Genomic DNA, 23,248 nt, shown 5'->3' with positions numbered 1-23,248 from the left:
TCCTTCTCTCTAGGCCCTGATAGTCTACATTTAGCTCTCGGGTTCCTTCCGTACCCAGCCCCCCATATCAGTTAAAAAAATTGAAGATGTAAGCATTGAGAACATAAGACTAAAATTTTGTTGAAATGAATCCTAGGTGTTGCCAAAAACCCCAGTGTGTTGCACCAAAATCTCGGCAGCTAGAGCGATGAAGCTTTGAGTGCTGAGAGGTCTGTGAGCAGGATTATAGGGAAGGACAGTAGAAGGGAAGATGAATAAACAAATTATGTTCCTCTAAAAACTTGAAGCTGTTTTTATTCATCTACTTCGAAACAGTTAAATCACTTGAAATGCTTATTTTGTTGGTGGTTCTGATGGTCCAGCATGTTTCTGGCGAGTCAGCCTGTTGATGAGCAGACCTGTATTAACTGAACATGGGCTGCACAGGTAGGATCTGAGAGTAGTGTTAAATTGCTGGCAGTGGTTTGGATTTAGTGTTTTGACAAGTTCTTGTCAAGAGATGGCAAAACCAACTTCGTAATTGCAGTATTCTTATTAAAGGAAATTGCATGTAGAATAGTTTGGGTTGGAAGGGATCTTTAGAGGGCATCTAGTCCAACTCCCCTGCAGTGAGCAGGGACATCTTCAACTAGATCAGGTTGCTCAGAGCCCCATCCAGCCTGATCTTGAATGTTTCCAGGGATGGGGCATCTACCACCGCTCTGGGCAACCTGTGCCAGTGTAAACTCCCCTTTGCTCATCGTGGGACTAGTCAGTGTGTCTCATTTGGATTGAACTTCTTCACTGCAGCTCCATTAAGATGGTCTGCGACTGTAAACAACTTAAAACTATTAAAACATTTAAGTTGATCAAGGAAGCGTGGTTGCTATGCTTAACACTGCTGTTTGGTTTGATGTGATACCTGTCATCATTCTTCCAATGTGATACTACATTTTATTCAGCCTTCTCATGAAAATGGTTTATGAAATAATATCATTTTAGTACATTCAGAGGTACTAGAGACAGGGGGTGAGGAATTAGTTGCTGCAACTGCAGTCTCTTTTTGAGTAGCCAGTTGAGATTTTTTGTTAAATGGTTTCAGAAGTGAGTGTTAATGTCTGAGGGCCATAATGAGATGTTCTTCAGCCATAGAATTGCTGCTCTGTGTATCAAACTGTCTTCAGTATGTGAAAAATGTAGCTGTTGTCTCGATACAAGTGGCAAATGCTTTGCCTAGGGAGGTATAGTCTATAAAAGCATCCCTTTACTAACCTAATGCTACAAATAGTTAAACATAACTTACATGTAAGTGGCATATGCGATTGAGTAGTGATACACTGTCCTGTTTTGAGTGATGTTAGCAAACTATTCAGATCCCCGATTCTGATATTTAGTAGTAGAAGGGGGTTTTGTATAGGGTGGAAGGGGTTTTGTCTCTAAAAAAAAGATGGCATGATAGAAAAAACAAATTAGAATTTATGAATGGCAGCTACTTAAGTACAAGTGGCAAACGACTGTAGTACAGGATTCAAGTATCCTCTTGCTCTTCATTGTTGTGTCCTTGTTACTAGTATTTTTTACCTTTGCAGTTATAGTTACTACTTAGATGCTGTGCCTGTTTGACCTCTGTGTAGATGCACTTGACACTTAGCTGAAAGTGCATAAAATGTGTGGCTTAATTGTATGGTGAAGTGTCCAAGTAGATTTTATCTTCGAGTTAGTGTTGAAAAAGGGAATAAACCAGGATGAGATGTTTGCCGGAGGAGGTAATATCCTTCCAGGAACATCTGGTAGCAGAAGTTCTGGATAACATTTTAACCTTGCTAAAATCTCCCTTTGAGGATTCCAGTGTGTAAGCATTCGTGATTTGGCTTCAGTTTTAGCAGGAAATTATCGCCATAAAAATGTGATGGGGAGCCTCACATTAAGCACAACAGATAAGGCTGTTTACAAAAAACTCACCAAACCTGCCAAAAAAAACCCAGCCCAGCCTATTAGCTTGAGCTTTTAATATGCCAAAGACTTAATGCAATGGGACAGATAAGAATGAATGCATTTCAGCTATATTTGTCCTGATTAGTATGGAACTTGAGAATACATATGGAAATAGAAGGTTTCTCAACTATGAAATTCCCATCTGTACTACAGAATGAGATGGTATTATATGGCATCAAACTCTGGTCTCCTGTAAACAAGGTACAGGTGGAGCATGGTGTGCTCATTCAGTTTTTGGAGAGACAAGTTTAGAAGCAGTCCATTCATGAAGTTTGGATGCTTTAAAGCCCCAGGCTTGCCCATGTAACTGCATCTGAAAGCCTTTCAGTCTGTTGATGAGAGTCAAATAATGTCTTGCTGAGCAAAGTCCTTTTCTCTTAGATTGGTATACATTTAAGCGAATGTATTGGTATAAATACATAACTTATTTACAAAGGGGTGGGGGGGATAGCTAAGTATTTGGAGGGGGTGGGGCTGGGAAGCCACTTTTTGACTGACCTGCAAGGCTTGTCCCATAGCAGTGGAATTGTTTAAAGTTGAATTTTATACTGATTCATTTTGTTTCTATTGTCAGCCCTTCTGTTGTCTAGTAGCTAGCAGCTGGGCAAGAAATGCTGTGGTTTGTCTTGTTTTGAGCAACCTGTTCATTGACAAGCACTCTGGTTGTCTATAGGCAAGCCAAACAACTGTGAATGTTGAACTTGTGCTTTGCTCTCAGTGGAGAGCATTAACTTCTCCTTTCCATCCGTTAGCCTTTGGAAAATAAGATCTTGTTTGTCCTCCAAGAATCTCAAATTTGTCTGTAATTGTCTTAAGTTCAGGTCTTATTCTAGGCCTGAGACTGAATTCTATAGGATAAAAATGTCAGAACAAGGGTAATAGATATGATTTCCTCAAGTAGGTAATCTATTTTAAGTGCACACTTGACTCAAATAGCTTCTGTTCTATAGTTAAGCATTGCTGTATATGTGGAGTTTCACTCAATAATGCAGGGGTTGTAGACTTGCAGACATATGTTCACTGTTCTTTTACTTTCTTAGCCATACCTGAATAAATTTAGAAACCATACTTAGGGCATTGTTGGTATTTTCTTATGATTCTTTAAAAATTTTACTAAGCATCTTATGTTAAGAAAGAAAAAATAGATGAATGGGAGAACTTTGGAGTCTACTCTAAGGAAAGGTCAAGTTTTGCTGCAACCTGGGTTATTTCAGATAAAGATGTGGAAACCAGTTCTCAGATTAAAATTCTCAAAGCTTTTTTTTTTGCTGCTGTTTAAATGTTAATTGCCATAGTATAACTACTTGCCACTGATGGGAGCTGCCTGGCCATCCTGCCAGAAGTCAGCCAGGCAGAGCAACCTGATCTAATATCAAGGTTAGCTCTCCTTTGTTTTGAGGGGTGATTTAGGTAACCTCCAAAGGTTCCTGCTGACCTAAATTATTCTATGATTTAGTCTCCACTTAGTCATGGTTAACTGCAAGTATCTTGAGTTTCAGGCAACAAAGACTTAAAAACTGTCTGCAGTTAAGCCCTTTCCCACAGACTGGAGGAGGCAACTTGTGTTGGCACTGTAGCCAACTTCCCAGAAGTGAGCATAGGCGTGTTTCTGTGTTGCTTGTACCCTGGGAAGCAATGTGATCATGTATTATGACTGCAAAGGAGTTACTACACTCCACATTAATTCAACATAGATTTTACCTCTGTCCTGGAAGATTGATGATGTGGGAGTGATCTATGAGAGGCAGTTAAAAGTACTCAAGCACATAACTGAAATGACTTAGTTTCTTCTGAGCATAGCTGCCTAAATTACAGCAGGACAATACACCTTATTAACTGAAAATGGTGCCAAGTTAAGCCTGGCTTGTGATCCCCCCCCCCCAAAGTTAAGAAGCTTAAATGACCTTAAATCCTTTTCATGCTTACCTGAAACAAGCATTCTTTAACTGGCTTAAGTAAATTTGTTTTAAAGTGATCAACTGTAGTGATCAGTAATCGATTTAAATTACTAAGACCTCACTGACTTACTTATTAACGTCACGTAATATCTTTCAAAAGAAAAGGGACCTGGGTTCACATGTTACTTTTTTCCCTTGTGTTCCCACAGTTGAACTGCATTGTTTGCCAGTTTATCTAGTAATTAGGTAAATGGTATGCTAAATAAATCTAAAAAGTAGCCCTTAACTGTACTATTCCAGCTAGAAACTAGATTTTTTTTCTAATACCCAGGTAAATTCTCCCTCCCTGGATATCCATATATAGATTTTTGAGGTTACAGTAGGTCGATTCTACTTCATGGTTTCTCTCTTCCTCCCAAAAGTCTACATGGTCAACAAAAGTCTTCTGTCTGAGGTTTCTTACTTTGGGAGGTCACTAGGCCAGGATGCTGAAAGGAGTGTCTGGCCTCTTTAAGACTAACTCTTCTCAAAAGTTCTGTTGACTCAAGATTTCTAACTTGGCTCTCTAATTTAAGAATTTCTGAATCGAACTAGCCATTCCTACTTGTGTTTCCTATTTCTGTTGAAAAGGAATTAATGACTTTTTTATAAAAAGGAGACCATGAGGTAGAGCATTGACTGCATGTAAATGAAGGCAGATAGTGTTCTGAATGCTGAAAAAAGGCGAAGTAATATGAATAGTCATATCCAGCTAGAGCTCGTTAGTGATCTGGTTACCATACCTTACTGAAAGAACTATTGCATTTGTAATAGTATGTTAAGGTACTCTGTTTTTAAATGCATTTCAGTGATTGTATTCCACCTTTTTTCCAGAAATGTTACGAACAAAAACAGTACAAAAATGGACTCAAGTTCTGCAAGATGATACTCTCTAACCCGAAATTCGCTGAACATGGAGGTAACTGCAGACTCAAAAGATTTTTTTTTTTCTTCCTGTTGTGAGCTGAAGTGTATAATCAGTCTATTCCATACTGTTGGGAAAGAAAGGAGCATGTTGCTGAGTGTGATTCTGTCCTTATAACTGAAAAATTACTCTGGATTTCGGTCTTTGTGCATTCAGACAAAGTTCCCAGCGTAGCTCAAACACCCCTGTGTGGTGGGATGATGAAAATCAAAATACATAGTGGAAGCACACTTCAGTGAAGCTTCCAAGTAAGTTGCCTTTCTAGGTTTCTAGGCAAGAATGCTTGTGCGGGGTTTTTCTTAGATTCCTATTTAATAGCAAGCCCAGCCTTCTTTTTGACTATTACATGAAGGTATTCTACCAATGAATTAAAAATATTCCTTTTTTTGTCAAGTTCATACTCTTAAATTTTCTGTACTGCATATCAAATTGCTACTTATAAGGAGTAAAGTTAATACTGTTGCTGCTAAGACTTGAAGCTAAAGACAGAATCTGGAGATCCTGTTTGATAAATATTGCAGGAAAAGGGAGAGCAAAATGTTGCTTCTATTTACATCTATCAGAACTTAATCCCCAATAATATACTGTAGTCCTACTGTATTACAGGGTTTCTGTTGCATGGTTCAGCCAATCTTTTCCCGATACAGTGAATTTTTCTTCTTTGCCTTTGAGACAACCTATCACTGAGTGTGCACATACTGTGTCAGTAAAATTATTTTCCTATTTGACACTGTCAAATCCTGGCAAAATGTTCAACTAATCCTTTTCATGCTTCCATCAGGGTCTGCTGTTTCTTCCTTGTCTTCATTACTTCCCTAGAGATAAAAGTACAGTTTCCTTGTTGCTTCAAAGCTGGAGTGGCTTGTCCAGCTCTGACCCAATGCGTATGTCTCTACTAGCACTTGTGATTTTTATAACATCTCAGTATACATCTCTTTTTTGCTCTTGCTGCCTCTTAAACTTTTCCAGGACAACTAGCTGCCTTGGCAGTCCACATACTACTTGGGCTCTGAGCCATTAATGGCTTTGAAGCTTGGGAACGAAGTCTGGAATGAACAGCTGAGGCAGAACTAAGCCAATGAAATGATCTGATGGGAAGCTGCACTGTTGTCACACTTAGCTTCAGAGACAAGGAATTTGAAAAACTTAGTGAGAAGGTGGCAAACGGATTGCTGTGGCTGGACAGTTATGTCCCTGGTGCGGGAAGGTAGGAGTAGCTTGTCCTCCTTCCCACAGTAGGGATGTTCTTTCTTCAAGCTTCCTGATATTATTGGGAAGGTATCATTCTAGCTTTCTCTGATCTTACAAGGACAAGTGAACGTAGGATGAGTTAAAACCAAAACAAAAACCTTGGCTCATTTTGGGTCATCCCTCACTTTAGGGGTACTTCTACAGAAAATGGTGTTAGATCTTATCAATGAAACTTCAAACTGCTGTTATGGCTGACCTTGAGATGATGGGGTGTTGCCATTAATACTAGGGAAAAAAGTTACAACTGAAAGAAGACCAGGGTACTGTGATGAAAATGTGACTAATTTTCTGGCAGGAGCTGAAACCAAGTGGTCTCTTATTTAGCAAAATACCCTGAAATACGCATCTGGAACAGGTTTCAGGCATAGTGCAGGCATTACATGTAACTTGTTTCCCAAAGTGTTGTTACTTGAAGGATAGGGGAAGAGGAAGAACAATAGTCACAGCAACGTAGTATTTGGAATTTTGTGCCCCTCAGTATGTTTACTAAAATGCTGCTACTTCTAGGAGGTCTTTTATCCCCAAAATACTGTAGCAGGAAAGATGCTCCTCTTAATGCTTCGTAAGCAACCTGTAACAGTGGAGCTGACTGAAAGAGATAGGTTGTGTCATACCATAAGAAACACAATTAATTTTTTTCTTGTTCTGCCCACCTGGAGCTTTAACATACATTGAGAAGCTCTCTAAAATTGCTTTAGCTTATTGTTAACTCCCTTACAGCTAGTTAAATATATCTTTTAATTAATAAAGCTTGTGTTGTTTCTATTCATCACATCTGTATAATGCTCTGCAGTGATCTTTTAAAGATCAATTTCAAGAACGGAAATGCTTCAACACAAGAGTCTTCAGCTGGGCTAGGCTGCTATCATGATCTAAATTTATCATTTAATGGGGAACTTTACTATGTAACAACTTCAAAGGATATCTGTGCTGTGAAACGGGCATATGGGAAGTCAGAAACATAAGTATATGGTATGTCTTACAGAGACACTTGCGATGAAAGGACTGACCTTGAACTGCTTAGGGAAGAAGGAAGAAGCATATGAATTTGTTCGTAAAGGACTTCGTAACGACGTAAAGAGTCATGTCTGTATCCTTTGTAATACAAAACCTGATCTTTTTGCTCTGAGTTCACTTCTGCGTGTATGATTCTGTTGCTACCTCAGTACATACTTTTGAAGTACATGATGTGGTCTGTATAATGAAAATCTAAAATAAGATGCATACAATGAGGAGTAATTGGTAATCGAATACTTGAAATAAGGTTCTGTTTTCCTTTCTACAATTTTGCAGAAAATGCTTTTTACATTGATCTCTTAGGAAAAGACCATCTGTGATGTTTACTTTTTGCAGAGAAATGTAAAACTTGGCCCTTTCTAAAGTTTCTTCTCTTCAAAAGGTATAAGAAATTCAGTCTAGAGGTGCTTTAAAACTTATTGGCAAAATACATCTTTTTCAGATCGTGGTTTAGGCCTACTGGCTTGGTGAATAGTACTGTCCTAAGCTTGTCTTCCAGAAGTTTATGTCTGTGAAACACTTAACAGCTACCCAAGAGCTCTGGGAGTAGCTGTCCTCTGTTTAAGTCATAGGCTGCTTCAGATTTGCGCAGAATGCCTTAGTTGTTCTGTGTGCATTTGAGTTGCATGTTAAGGGGCAAATTTCCCATTAAATATTAAGTTTAACATGAAAAAAAATTTTCATTTATTATCACAGGAAACGCTTTTTGATGGCCGTCTAGTTAGCAAAGTAATGTCTGTCCACACCATTGCTATATTAAACATCCAGGGAGCCTGAGGCTGGGAAAACCTCAAAGTGTGTGGAGGTTATCAGAGTTACTAGAGGTATACCATAGAGCAATGAAGATAACTTGTACCTTCTTGATCTTAAAGGATGAACACCTGGGGAATACAAAAGCAACTTTAATCTGTGTAAGAAGTCTTGCACCTTAAATCAGGGAGCAAAAGAATCTGGGTGAGTTTTGGGGGATCCTGATTACTAAACAAAATTCCATAGTGGGATTTATGAGCATCATTAATTCTTGTCTGCAGTTCATGCTTACTCTTAACTGTCTTAGACTTCCCTACAAATGCTGGAGGGATCTGCTTTTTCAGATCTATCTTGGGGGTGGGGGGTCAAAGGGACCCTCTTCCTGGAAAAGCTTTTTTAAAAAAATTTTAGTGAGTTTTAGTGGATTTTTTCATTATTTTACTGCTTTGTTAAACTTCCCTTTCATGAAGGCTACAAGGATTTTTGTCTTCTCAATTCAGAGAAAGTGTAAACTCATCTGAATCCTATTACGCGCAAATGTTCGGTTTTTTTAAGCTGCATCCCTAGAACTAGCTCTGGCTAAGTAAGGAGTTCCAACTTTTTGCATTCGAGTGTATTATTACAGTTCTCCAGAGAATCCCCTACAGTAATCTATGCAGAATTAACTTCTCTAATGAGCACAAGCTAGCTAGTACTGAATTAATTCCAAACTAGGCATCAGGCTTGTCACAGTACTTTCGGTTGTTGTCTCTTCTAAAGAAGCAGCAAACCTCTTTGACCATTTCCACACTTCAAGAGCACCTGATGTGCTATCATAATGTCACTACCCAAATATCTGAAACTTTCCTAATGGTGGGGCTCCAGTACTTGGGGAGAGTCAAGACTAGGAGAATATATATTCCAGCCCATGAGAAACTCAGATCTGAGGCTGAGTCTTAATAAAGGCGGCTCCTACATCCTTTGCAGCGGCTTGTGACTAGCCATGAAGTTCTGATGAAAGCTTGCAGGCATGTTGGTCCTCAGTGCTACTTAAGCAGAGGTTATCTAAAATAATGTTTACATTTCCTGTTTTATGTGAGCTTAATGCATGTCACTTGCTTTAGAGGGAGAGGCAGGGGGTAGCCACTAAAGTCGCCTTGTTCCAGTAGCTGGTTTGAGGAGGTACAATGCATCTGTAGTGGTGTTTTCTTGCGAAAGCATTTGAAGGTGCTTTTGGTGTATTTCGTCATCTGTGCTTTTTAGAAAGCCTGTATTTTAAACACCCTCCGCTTCAGTGTTCTGACTTGGTTAAGGGTGAGTAGACGACTTTAATTCTTCTGCAGTGCCCCACATAGATATTTGGGGGAAAATTCCTGTTGTAAAGTCATTTAGAAATCCAGAAATTTTTCTGGTCAAACTACAAACAAATTCTGACCCATTTTTGTATATAACTTGAGTAATGATCTGGTCAGAGATCTCCACTGATTTCAAGAATAGATGTTTCAGATAGTGGCATGTTATACCCAAGTCACTGTAGGGACACATGCGAGACTGCCTAGAGCTGTCTACTGTAATAAATTGGTGGCACTGTGCTTTATTGGCTTGTATCAGCTGGTAAAATATCTTATGCTTAGTTTTGACTACATGCTTATTTCTGAAGGGGTTTATGCTTTTCTTGATTGCTTGGTGAAGAATGATATATGAAAGATTAAGCCAGATTTACCAGCTGAATCCAGGGATGGTAATGTTCCCTGATAAATTACTCAAAGCATCATCTTAGTCTAAGTATACTGTTAAAGTGCACATAAATTCTTCTGGACTGGATTGTCTTGCTCTAGGCAAGAATCTAAAATATCACTAGCTCTGAGGCAGGTGTATGAAGATGTTACACTTAACTGTGATCCATGTCCTGAATACTTGAATTCAAATAGGCAAGGCAGGATTTACAGAAAGAAATAACAGTATTAGACCAACTGCTGTAACTATCCAAAATCATCTCATCCCCCTTTCCCGTTTAGTCTTAAATCATCATGGCATCAATAGCAGCTCTCCTAGCAGCCTCAAAGATGCATATGGAGTGTTTTTGTGCTTCAGCTGGCCGAAATGAATTTGGCATTTCTGTAGAAATGCAAAACAAGGTCTCTTGCTTGTGTATTAGAAACTTCCTTCAGACTACTAGTTCTCACAAGTCTCTTGTCTGGGGTCTCATATCTTTTTTTCCCCTGATATTTACAAACCTGTTTTGTATCTTCATATCTTGAGCTTATTTCAGAACATGAGTCTTTCTAAGAAAGGGGGAACTTAGAATTCTGTTTCTTTCATTTGACCAGGTTAACCCATTGAATTTTTATGTACTTTCTCAACTTTTTGAGACAAAGTTTAGAAATTATTGTGTATTTGGAGGGAACAGTTCCTTCTGTTTCAATTCAGTAGCAGCAGAACTCAAATATTTTGGTTATTAGCACTATGAGTTATTTGAACTTTCTTAATTGAAAGTGGGTGAAGGATGCACATCTCTCCCCAAGATTTACTGCGTTCTGCTTCAAGAGCATGTGGGGGAGCTTCTTGAGAACTTTTGAGCCATTTGGAAACCTAAGTATGTTCAGATTTACTACTGTGGAAGATGCTGCCTCAATGAGCTATTAGTAACCCAGAGCAGCAAAAGGTCAATCATGTCCAGTAACTTCCTTTTAATACAACTTTTGGAGACTGATGTAAACACACACAGTGTAATGGACTGCTATGGCATATGTTGGCTTCATGCTCTGAATTCAGAATCTTTCCAGGATAAAAAAGGATGCTTGTGAGAGAAAAGTCTATTGAAATGACACACTGCTGACAGAAATCTGAGATGCTGAGAATGTGACAAAGACTTCTGACGCACAGAAATCCTAAAATTTCCTTCTGTCAGTGAATAATATGTAGTTCTGCTTTTCTCCAGATTTTACAGTAAGGGCTATTAATTGAGGTTACAGATAGGCAAGTGAGGAAAAGTAAAATGTGTTGTACTGTTAGAATGAGACGCTTATAGGAGTAAGAATTCCTACTGTAATTATAGTATATGTTTTAAACAATACATTTCTAGGAATAACTCTTCTGGGCCTTATGGAGTTTGGATCACTTAGTTTGTATAACAATGTTTCAGGAGGGGTATGAATGGGATGTAACAAGACTTCTAGATGAGACTGCTTGCTTGGAAGCATTTGGTATTATAAAATGTATTGGTAAAGTCTGGCTGCAGTAATCAAACTTAATTTATAAGGGTGCTGATCTTCAAGAAAGATGCCAAGTTGTTTGATCTGTAACACAAATACATTGCAGTTACTTTGTGAAAATTGTGAATGTGTTTTCCTTAACATGCATTAGGTTGGCATGTCTATGGTCTTTTGCAACGTTCTGATAAGAAATATGATGAAGCCATCAAGTGTTACCGGAATGCACTCAAACTAGATAAAGATAATCTACAGATCTTGAGAGATCTCTCGCTGTTGCAAATCCAGATGAGGGATTTAGAAGGATATAGAGTAAGTATTCTCTTTGGATTCCCATTTATTGCTGTTAGCATTATCATGTTATTCTGTTCCATTATTAAGTCTTTTATTGGTAGTAATTCTGTTGCTACTTGTTTTTGCTGTTTCAAAAGTGTTCTAAGCTCTTGTTTAGGAAAGCATGAAAACATTGCAGCAGAGCTTTATACAGTCTTGAGAACAGAACTACAAGTACAGTTATTCTGAACAATTTGACTTGTGGATCACCTTGTAAAACACTGGTTCTCAACTCATTTTTCACTAAAACAATGAAAATAAGAATAAGACAAAGCTTAGCAAGTAGGGGTACTTCGCTATCATGAAGTACTGCAAGTGGTGTTTGGGTGCCTACACTGAGGTGTTTTTTGTGAGAAATATGCTACCATGTTTCTTCTGAGTATGTGGGAAACTTGTTCCATGATGATTGGTTTCTTGAATCCCAATACTGACTTTGATAAATAGAACCTTAAAGCTTGTCTAAGAACAGGGTTAGTTGTTTCAAAATGGCTGAACTAGTTTGGCTGTGAAAGGGAAAAGTTCTGCTCCTCTTCAAGCCTCTACTTCAGGTGAAGTAGAGGAATGGATTGTGGGCTTTGGCATTAGTTGGTATCTTTCACTGAGGATGTTGAATTTCCTGATGCAAGAAAAGGGAATAACTGACTTAAGGGTATGGTTTGACTCAGGAAGGGCGTCTGAGAAGTACTGCACCAGTAGAAGTGTGAGGACCTTGTGCCTGGGCACAAAGAGTGGGACTGCTCTTTCAGCAGCCCTGAGCTTATGCTTTCTAATGGAAACCTCTCCTAGATTTCAGAGCTTTGTCATTGGAAGTGATTTAGGCCCTTAAGAGGTACTTTTGAAAATGATGCCTTGTGCTCAACAAATTTATGCTTTGCACCATGGCTTCTATATTTAGAATGTAGCTCCCAGATTTATGAGACAGAAACTTGCTGCTTTTCCCCATGCTGTTAGGATTTTGAAAATTGCCTAGGGCTTTTAAAAGTTCTGTTAAAATATTAGCTGTGCTGGTGGTAAATCATGATAAAGGTGTAGTAACTCTTTTTTAACATCTATTATTTTTTAATTGGTTTACTTTTACTGAAGGAGACAAGGTACCAACTACTTCAGCTGCGCCCCACACAACGGGCTTCCTGGATTGGATATGCCATTGCATACCACTTACTAAAAGATTATGATATGGCCTTAAAACTGCTTGAAGAATTTAGGAAAACACAACAGGTAAGACTTCCTATTCTGGAAAGATTATACTTCTTGTATGAGAGACAGAATCTGAGGAATTACTACTTCTTAATTAGGAAGACCTAATTAGGAACCAGTTAAGAATTAGGAACAAATGTGTTAGTTATGGAGTTTTCTGCTTTGAGCATAAAGACTTCCAGGAGCTTAGCAGCTGATGCAAGCTTTACACAGGAATACTTCTTCCCCTTGCACTAGGCTGTTGAGGATATAAGGGTAGACTGGAGTAACTGAGTAACTTAATGTTTGAGGCTTGTAGCTAAAGAAAACCTGTGATGAACCTGTCCTGTTACAGTAGGTAAAATGTCAGAAAGTACTGCTTACTGCTCAATGTGCTTGTTTGCCCTTTCTCCTGTCATAGCCTGGATGCCATTACATCTCTACAAAGAATGTGAAAAGAAACTTTTGCTTTGTATGCATCTGAATATTATGCACTTAAAATCAGTGCTTGTTGTCAAAGTAACATGAAAACATAGCTGAAAACTTTTTGTTTGAGAAGACTGGGTATTACTGAAATTTGTTGGGGTAAACTAAGTGGTACAATGCTAAAAATCACTGAGCATAACCTTTTTTTGAGAGAGACCATTCACTTGTTCTGTTGTTGGTATTACAGAACTATGAAGTCTGAATTACAGAACAGAGTGTATGTGTTGATTTTTCTGTAACATGGAAAGAAAAATCATGTTTACAGGTACTTCCAGTACACCTCCCAAACTGAATGCATCAAGTGCAGATACTAAGATGTTACCTGACCTGTAAATTGTGATTTCTCGTATTAAACAAAAATCTTGCATCCTTTGAGATAACTGCATTTGAGAATTTGTACAGCCAGAATGAGACTAACTGTAAGCAAGGAAATTAATAATTGCTAGGAGGGACCTCTGTTTGTGTCTCCATCATGTATCGTGGTCAAAGAATGTTGCAAGCCAGGTATATATAGCTTGACATTTCAAAAGAGCTGTAACTTCAATGTTGAATAAAAACTCAAAACAGTAAGCTTGAATGAAAAGTGGGTTTTTACGAGCATTTAACAGCCAAAAAGTCATGGTTCTCAAATGAGTCAGCAGAGCCCAATCTGAGCTCAGTGTCAAAATGACTGCTTGAATTAGAAAGAATATATAATAGATGGAAAAACTGCAAATGAAATGTAAGAAATTGAGGTTCTTTGAAGGACTAACTGGGCTTAATGGTGGTTTTGGCCCCTTGGGGAGAATGGAAGTGAAGCTGTTAATGTTGCCTTTTAGAAAAGGTTGTGTGTAAATGTTTGTTTGAGGGCAGTCATGATTATAGACTCTTCAGTCTAGTGACTAAGCCAGATTTAAGTACCATCTGCCATAGATGAACATATTAAATCAGTTATCTGTGCAAGTTACCACAATCTTAATTCTCACTCTAAACCAAAGAAATCCTGAGAAGCTCTCAAGCTCTGATGCCATTTTTAGTGAAATTGGAAATATGTGGGAAACTTCCATAAATAGGAGAATGGTTTGTACTTGAACAATGAGCTGTATAACTGTTTTTATTAGCATAATATCAGTCACAGGCAAATGGTGGAAAAGCTGGTTAAGCATTAAATGACAGAAATATGCTACAAGTGTTGGACAACATGCATTTAAAGAAAATTAGTTGTCAAGCCTTTTCTCTTTTTTGAGATTGGTGGAAATAGCTAAGTGTTATGTTGTGGTTTTCTCCCACAAAACACTAAAAGTAAGGAGGATGACCACATTAATCTGTCTTGCAAATAGTCTTGTGCTTTGTTCTGCTAGCTCCCTGAGGCATGCGTGCCCATGTAGAGCCCCAGCCACTGGAAGAGAGAATCAATGTGTTGGGTCCAGAACAGTCAGGAGTGCCCAAACTCACAGCTCAATTTTGCTACGCTTTGGCTCTTCCACAATAGTCCCCAAATGTACTGTTTGTGCGGTCTCTGGATGTTTAAGTCCTGCACTTAAAATAGTTGAATTCAGGATACTCCGTTGATCTTTGAGAAGATACTCTTTTTGCTTAGTTTGCTTTCCAAATCTACCCTCTTGCCCTGTACTTTGTGTGCCCTCCAACTCAGTAGATGAACTTTTGTGACTGATAGAATATTGCATGTGGCTGTGATAAAAGGGGGATGTTCGAGGTTTGAAAGGAGGGGTTGAAAGACTGAAGGGTTTCCAAATCACTAGTGAATAGGAATCTTCAACAAACTGATGTTTTCAAGGACTTTAATGGCAATCTTTATTAGGCTTGATACTGTTTACCATTATTGTTAATTAATAAAGAACTACATGTAACATGTTACATAAAATGCAGCTGTCATAATAATTGGTAAATAACGGTGATGTCGGGTGATCATTTACCTGGATTACTCAGGCAGTTCGTCCATTCAGATGTGAATTAACTCAGCCAAAACTAAGCAGTAAAACTAAGAAAAAGATAAAGAACTGTCATTTTAGTGATTGTAGGTGAGTATCTGAGGGTGCAATATTACAAAATAATGGAGCTAATCTAGCTGCAAGCAGTTGCCAAAACCAGCAGTCTGACTTTTTCCTGTGTGCTCCCACTGCTTCCTTGTGCAGCACTGGTTGACTTGTGGTGGGCTGGTTCAGGAAGCCAAAGTGACAGAAAAATAATCGCTCTTTTGAAGGATTTGATTGGCTGAGCTGAACAACTGCGAGGTGAGAGGAGAAAGAGGAAGAGGAATAATAGAGGGAAGTGAGCTGCCTCTGTTGATCCAGGCTGCAGTTAATTGACTTAGTTTATTGTAAAATTGTCCCTCAGGGCGGACTTGTAGGTGAAAAGCAAAAAACACCCTATTTCTCAGGAGAAGCAGGGATTGCCTCGATAGGGCACTGATAATTGAGAGATCAAGACTTGCTGATGACCCTGTTTTTAAAAAGTTAGAAAATTAAAAGAACAATATGGAAAGGTAGGAGGACTAGAGAAAATGCTGTCTAGTTAAGGATAGAGATTTTCTTTGTTTACTGTAGCAGAAAAAACCCTAGGTGATTCTATACAGTTTAGGTACTGGTTTTGGGAAGAAAGATAGCTAGGAAAATTGCTTAGTGGGGAAAAAATAAAGGAACAAGTAGTGGCAGGAAGTTGAGTAACAAATTCAAATGATAAATCACCTTTTATTACTGACAGTTTTATTCTAATGGCTGAGTTACATTGGAAATGGTGAACTTTCTCTCTTAGTGTATCCAGATCAGCATTGCTGTCATCTGAAAGCTGTAAATTAACCAGATACACAATATTTCAGTCAAAAACAGGTTATGAGGATGAATGCAGACATCATTGCAGGAAGTATAACAGCCTGTGCTGTCCAAGTTAAATCAAATGATTTAAGAGTCGCTTCAGAATTTAAATTTTGGGAGCCAAGGTGTAAAACAACTATGCAATTTGTTTTACTGTTGTATGTCCCACTTTTCCTTTCTTCTTTTCCAGAACAAAATTTTTATTCTTAATTTTTATTTTATTCCTAATTTCTGCATCAGGCCCACAATTACAGATATGGACAGAAAACCTCTGGAGTTTTGGGGGTCTGCTCTTAGGTATGTTTTGGCTGCATCTTGTCACATTCTTTCAGTGACAGTTACGTTAGGGCATCTGCAGTTGTAAAATTGATTCTTTTTTTGGTCCAGGAGAGGAAGAAATTTATTCTGAAACAGCAGAATTGAGTTTAAGAGAAAATTGGATGTCTCATGTGTGAGAATCAAAACTCTTCTCGGGGAGGGAGGAGTAAAGATATATTGTGCAGCAATAACAATGGTGTGGAAAAAATTTCTTGTAGTCTATATTATTCGTAAAACAATCTGATTATTCAGATTAAGTATGGGGGTTATAAACTGCTTGCCTTCTGACTAATTGAATGTTAAAATCATCACTAACCTGATGAGCTTTTGAAATCTCTTTAAAAATGAACTTTTCTTAAAACTACTTTGAAAAATGGCCTTTAAAATGGAGCACAGTAAGTGCAGTATCTTTCTGGTGGATTTGCCCTATGTGTAAGAGGGCGTTGTTTTGATTTTTTTTGACTTCTCATAATTTCTTTTGTCCGTCCTGCCAAGTCAGAAGAGCTACAAGAATGTTAATTGATGTTTCTTCTGCATATTTTTAAGGGTTTTGGGGGTAACATATATTTCGAAGGCCTAAAACCAATTCATGATGTACCAAAAAGCTGTGCTACTTGTGGAACTTAGATTTGTGTATTGTACTGGAGGGGAGGATGTCTTTATGGGGGAAGTGAAGGAGAAAGAACTAAATTGGTGCTCTGCAGTTTCAGTTCTGTGGTATTGCAGTAAGGATGAGCAGGAAGACATGCTTAAAAGCTTTAACCCCTGTTGTATGTGTCAATTCTGTGAAGTGGTTAAAAATGCTTTCCATGTATCGGTAGTTTTTATGACTTTCAATGTTTAATATGGATAAAAATTGAGCAAATGTGGCAACAAAAATGGAGCTGCAGGTAGAGGAAATATACTTTAAGAAATGGGTAGGATTTCATGTTACCTGCTGACTCGAGTATTTGCAAGGTCTAGTCTTGTTCTGTTAACCATCATCTGCTATATGTTAGCAGTTACTAAAAAATCCTTGAATGCTGTTATTTTCAGCCCCAAAACTGGTGTTCATTGTCCAATATACTTTTTTGCAATATCTTATTTAGTTATGCTGCCTTTCAGAACACTTATATGTAAAAGGAAATCTCCCTTCTAAAAATTCACAGTACTATAAAAGCTGCCTCTAAAAATTCAAAGAGCATGTAAACAGAAATTCTAAATCTCATAAAATTGATCTGTCCTTACGGAAGGGCTGGAAGTAGTGGTTTAGGAAAAGCTTCTTTTAATGAATGTTAATTTCAATCAGTTTAATGTTTTGGGATGATTTTGTTTTTTATTAAATTACTTAGCTCTTTAAAGAATACAGAGGAAAAGCTTTACTCAGGGAACAGAAAAATAATAGTAAACCATTTGGTGACCAATTTGACTTCCAAGTGTTGCTCAGGAAGAAACAAAGTATGTAGTGTCATGGGAAAGAAATTAACATTTATCAAGCTCAGCTGCTTCTTATCCATTTTTATTTAAAAAATGTTGACTGTAACTGTCTCTAGAACTTATATTGAGGCAGTGTATTTCACATAGTAAACTGTTGTATAGATCTGCTGGGCATTGTCTGCAGACTTCTGCATTTGGTCTCTGAAATCCTTGCAATTTACTTGTAATTGAAGTAGCTTCTGTGTATATTCTGTGAAGAGCATTTAGTATGAAATAATAACTCTGGCAAGACTTTTCATTGCCTAAACATACTTTAGGGAGTTATCCCTAGAAAGAAATACTTTTGAATATCATCCTGTTTCAGTGGCTGATATATCACTGGGAGGTGGATGACTCACTGGTTTTACTATAGCTTGTAGACAGTCCTAAGTATGCAACTGGCAGCAGACCTCAAACAATTATCTGTTGCTTGAAAACACTTTTTGCATGCTTCTGCACTCTACTTCTGGGGGGATTGAAGTGTAGTACAGAGAACACTTGGTTAGAGAGAAGTAGTATAAGTTTGTCTGAAAAAATCTAATTGTCAAGCCATGGCCAGTATTTGGGTGGTTCATTGCGATTGGAAGTAGTTTGATCCAGAATTCTTGGTATGCTGAAACCAAGTATTGTGATAACCCAGCAGTCTGCTACAGAACTTAAGTCAAAATTGTTGTGGATTGTACCTGAGTCCTTCAGAAGGAAAAGATTACCAAGGTCTTTGCAAATTTTATTGACTTATATGAGAGAAGGCAAGGATTCTGTTTTTAATTAGCTCGCCACAGTGATAGAGAAAAGAGAAATCCAGGAATTCTTTTAAATTGTTATCTAACAAAGGATATCCTGAGTTAATCTAATTTGTTTGTGAAAAATGGGAGTTTTATATTTTGAATGTTTGGATGGGTATATAAGTAAACCTGATATATTTTGTAGCCTGAATCTTGTGTTCTGTAATATTGCATACAGTTGAAGTACAGGTAAATGTTAACTAACCTATTGCTTTTTTCCCCCCAGATTCCTCCTAATAAAATAGATTATGAATATAGTGAACTGATTTTATATCAAAATCAAGTGATGAGAGAGGCAGATCTATTTCAGGAGTCTTTAGAACATATAGAGACATACGAAAAGCAAATATGTGATAAATTAATAGTAGAAGAAATCAAAGGTAAGTCATTCTTCTTCCCTCAGCCAATTTGTTCTAAACTTTTGCTACTGGCTTTCAGATATGATACAGCAGTAAAAGAAAAAAATGTGACATCTTCAATTAATTTGGAACAATTACTATGGGGAAACTGGTAACACCAGATACACAATTTTGTGCTCAAGTAATGTGCCTTACGGAAGTGAATAGTGGATGCAGGTAGCTTCAACTTGGGCTGACACAGGAACAGAGATCTCAGTATTATATTGGTGCATACTAGAGTAGCTTTCCGTAAATCAGAAGTGGTATAACCCAGTTTTAATCTCATAAAGAAGAATCTCATGAATAATGCTCTTTGTAGTGCAAACACTGAGTATTTTTTTGTTACTGAAGTATCAAATTCTTGTGTCCTCCTTAGGCTTTCTGATGCACTTGTATTGTCCTACTTAAGTGTGTACTGAAGTTGACTTTTGATTTTAAATAACAGGTTTTTTGTGGAACTGAAGTACTAATACTGACTTCTGAATATGTGCAATTGTATTGTGTAATAGCACATATTCTTCAGCTGCTCCTTGCTTGCACAGTTGTGGTGGGTTGACCTTGGCCAGCAGGTAAACCCCACACAGCTGCTCACATTCCCCAGCCTCCTGTGTCAGGATAGGAGAGGGAATAGGAAGAGCAAAAGTAAGGAAACTCATGTGTTGAGATAAAGATAGCTTAAGTGAAGGAAAAAGGAAGAAAAAAAACCACAGCCCAGATCCAAGTGATGCAAAACCCGTCACTCACCACCTGCCCAAATGCTCCTTCCCCTCGATTTGTATTACTAGTCATAACACTATATAGCATGAATTATGTCTTTGGCCAATTTGGGTCAGCTGCCCGGGCTGTGTCCGCTCCCAACTTACTGTTCACCCTGGTGTGCTTGCTGGGTGGCAAGGTGCGGGTGAAAAGAGAAAGCCATGATGCTCTACGAGTACCGCTTAGCAGTAGCAAAAACATTGGTGTGTTATCAATCTTCAGTCACAAACCCTGGAGCGCAGCACTGTACAGACTGCTGTGAAGAAAACTAATTCCATGCAAGCTAGACCTGATAGAAAAATTTACTTAGTAGCAAACCAGTGTGATCTAACTGGCTAAAAACTGGTTAGTTGGTATAAAAACCACAGATGTAGTTAAGTAAACAGCCTGTTAAGAAGTGAGGTAGTCATGTGTTGGAGTCCTGGAAGGAAGAGCTGCTTGTTTCTTTGATAATCCCAATAGCTATTTTAAATACTCAGATACAGACGTTCAAATCTTTGTTTTCACAGGTGCTGAGTACTCCAGATTGTGTTGAGCTATATGTGTGGTAGCTTCAAGTAGCACTTGTAATACACAGTAAATGCCTGTGGAAAAATAAAGCCTCATTTTTAGTATCTACATATTATTAAGCCCAATTTTATTTATCTAGTTTTGTAAAGTTTACTCCCAAGCTGTCAGTGTTTTGTCATGTAACTTACAGTTCTTTACTGCGTCGTTTTTAGGAGAGATGTTACTGAAGTTGGGAAGACTGAAAGAAGCGGGTGAAGTATACAGAGAGTTAATTGAGCGCAATGCAGAAAACTGGTATTATTACGAAGGCTTGGAAAAGGCCCTACAACCTAGTAAGTCAAGATGCAGATACACTGAAAATATGTATTATATAGGATATACTTAAAATTCCTGTTTGATCTGTTACTGGTTTAGATTAAAAAGCTTTACTCGGCAGAAGATAATGTACTTTCTAATCTTAAATATGATCCATTAAATATATCCATTTTAAAAATGTTTACTGAAAAACTTGTATGTGTGAAAATACCAACAGCAAATCTTTCTCTTCTTGGAGCTAAAGGTGGCATTTGCTAATGTGTTTACATGAAGAACGTTTCCTTGCCACACATGAACTTGGAAGCTAAATTGTGATTCATTCCTGTCTGGTAGTTGATTGACAGCTATCATACACTACAACATAAAATTGTCATTCTGAAACTTGTTTAGATGGTACCTCCTTCTACAGGCATGTAGAGGAGGACTCAAATACCTGTTTCAGATGGTCTTTTAAAGATAGGCCATTTAAAAAAAAAAAAAGCAAGCTGTTTAAGATGACTGTTCTTTGGAAGAAGAGGTGGTAAATGTGATCGTCTTTGTTATTTAAGTGCTAGTTCACATTACTGCTCTTCTGTCTTTCCAGGAAAATAGCTAATTTTTTAACTAAAATATTGCAACAATTTATACTGTAAGTGTTTTGCAGTGATAACTTGCCCAAGTGTTTACGCAGGAATGGTTTCCTTATATTTCACTGTTCGGTAATTAGTGGGAGTTTTATTGGAGTTATTCTGATGACATCATAAATCATAAGCCCACAAGGATGATATTTGTAGATATTGTAGCTGCGTTATATTTCTCAACCAGCTATCTCTCTAGAAAGTTCTACAGTTGGATTTCATAAGGTCTGGGAATATGGCTTGTGACTGGGAAATGAAAATGATTGCATTTGTTACATTTATGCAGAGAGTAGTGTTGTCCTTTGAATGGTTTTCCTAGTGTATCCATAGAGTTGAACATCGTGACTGTTGTCTCAGAAAACAAATTACCCAAGAACTTGATTGTTCTGTTCCAGATGATAAATACGTTGATGAAAATGTGTAGTTCTTAGCAAAGAACCAATCCAGTGGTTTACTTGTCATATTAGGATCCTATGTAGATTAAAACCGTACTAATTTATAAAACTAATAATGCTACTTTATTTTTTAGGTGGTCTTAGGACTATTTCCTCCCCCATGGTAAGTTCTGGAGCTCCAACTTGTGACTTCAATTAGGGCTTTTATATGCTTTAGTTCCAATCCAAACATTATTTTAGTGTAACTTTTAGATCTCTACATCTCTTGGAGCCACTGGGTAACATATTCCCCCTCCTTCCCCAACATCTGAGCTCAGTGACAAGATAAATTGTTTTTTCTTATGAAAGAAAACTAGATATATTTATTAAATACATGTTGTGCCATCTTCTTGATCTGTACATTCAGTTTTATTGCTTGATAAATGTTAATATTTAAGCAAAATTGATCTTCATTATGTGAAAATGGCATTTCAAAACAACAGATTAGTTTTATTTAAGTTTTAACCACATTGGAGCTCCAAAGCATATTATGGGGGAAAGGGGAGGAGTGGGAAGAAAATCTAAGTAGCTTTATTTTTGTTAAATGTTCATGTATAAGGAGTTCTGGTGCTCGGCACTATGCTGGCAGTATTGTGCCCTGGTTTTGCTGCCACCAGAGGACCTATAATAAAGGCATGCTTGTATAGCATGCTATTTGTATACCTGTGATTTAGAAATAAAATATATTTCTTTGAATGCTTTGTCTGAAATGGATGCATAGTGAAAAAACAACTTGCAGCTGTGAATGTCAAACTGCTGTGTGAGTGGGCCTGCACAGCATGTAACTAAGAAACAGAACTCTAGTACTGTATGATTGAATGTGCAAGGTAATTGTCCTGTTTGCAGGTTATCCTTAGTGGTTAATGCTGGTAGTTGTGTGTTGTGTACTGAAAACACACTGTATGTACAGTTTTACATAGTAATGTTTATGATTAACTGGAAAAAATAGCTTGAAATGTTTAAATTGTTCCAAATCCAAACTGTGTAAGAAGCCTAGCTAAATTAATTTTCAACACTTAAAAACATTTAGAAGAATAGATTTTTATCTGTTGCTTATATCTATTATATTTACTGATAATAGGCACTTTAGAAGAGAGGCTTCAGATTTATGAAGAAGTTAGTAAAAGACATCCCAGAGCAGTTTCACCTAGAAGATTACCTTTAAACTTTGTTTCAGGTAACAAGTTGCATATCTGTTCCGTAATAGTTTTTTGTTTGTTTTTCTTAAGCTTTCAGGCTGTTGAATGTGTATTTAATACCTATTTGTACATGTACACAAATCAGATCCACACATTTCCTTTCAACGTGTGATTCTGTGATTTCTCTTGGAATAGACGAAATTATTTGTTATGCTTTAGGAGTTCACAGAAAAAGTTCATGCTCTTTAATATGTTGATATGGTACATGTAGTTTAGCAATACAAACATTACAGTACAGAATGGTATAGAAATTGTAGGAATTCTTGCATATCGTTCTTCTGCATCATGCAACTCAAGAATCATGAATTAAAAGGTAGGGGGTATAGTACACTTGAATTCAAGGTATGGGGGGTGTACATGCAACCCCCTCCTGTATCTTTAACGTGCATACATATAAGCTAACTTAGTTGATAAACACTGAAAACTGCTGTAAATTATGTATATAACAATCATAATAGTATAGGACTGAGTTTCCTACCAGTTTTTGTACTGTAGTTTTTCTGCTGTACAGGAAACAGTCTGTTTTTCTGACTCTGAATATCTGATTGGCTGTACAACACTTGCAGAACTATTAGAACTTAAATCTACAACATAAACTAATTTGATAA

The 23,248-nt window shown here is 37.6% G+C and overlaps 1 protein-coding gene across 4 annotated transcripts in view; it reads left to right on the top strand.

The window, feature by feature from the left end:
- The window catches only part of NAA16 (N-alpha-acetyltransferase 16, NatA auxiliary subunit), a 75,269-nt gene that overhangs the window by 7,934 nt on the left and 44,087 nt on the right, over positions 1–23,248 (top strand). For 3 of the 4 annotated variants that reach the window (XR_012659657.1, XR_012659660.1, XM_075087664.1), the window contains exons 2-8: positions 4,746–4,830; positions 7,073–7,177; positions 11,200–11,357; positions 12,462–12,596; positions 18,638–18,791; positions 20,288–20,407; positions 22,523–22,618. Coding sequence is in view for 2 of the 4 variants with exons in the window: in XM_075087664.1 (XP_074943765.1) it covers positions 4,746–4,830; positions 7,073–7,177; positions 11,200–11,357; positions 12,462–12,596; positions 18,638–18,791; positions 20,288–20,407; positions 22,523–22,618 (853 nt within the window). In the remaining 2 variants the exon portion in view is untranslated. The remainder of the gene's footprint in view (positions 1–4,745; positions 4,831–7,072; positions 7,178–11,199; positions 11,358–12,461; positions 12,597–18,637; positions 18,792–20,287; positions 20,408–22,522; positions 22,619–23,248) is intronic. The other variant, XM_075087675.1, reaches the window with a different exon arrangement.

Source organism: Phalacrocorax aristotelis, chromosome 1 (assembly GCF_949628215.1).
Source record: "Phalacrocorax aristotelis chromosome 1, bGulAri2.1, whole genome shotgun sequence".
Taxonomy (NCBI): Eukaryota; Metazoa; Chordata; class Aves; order Suliformes; family Phalacrocoracidae; genus Phalacrocorax; species Phalacrocorax aristotelis.
The sequence above is the reverse complement of the archived record's forward strand: the minus strand, read 5'-3'. Positions and strand labels throughout refer to the sequence as shown.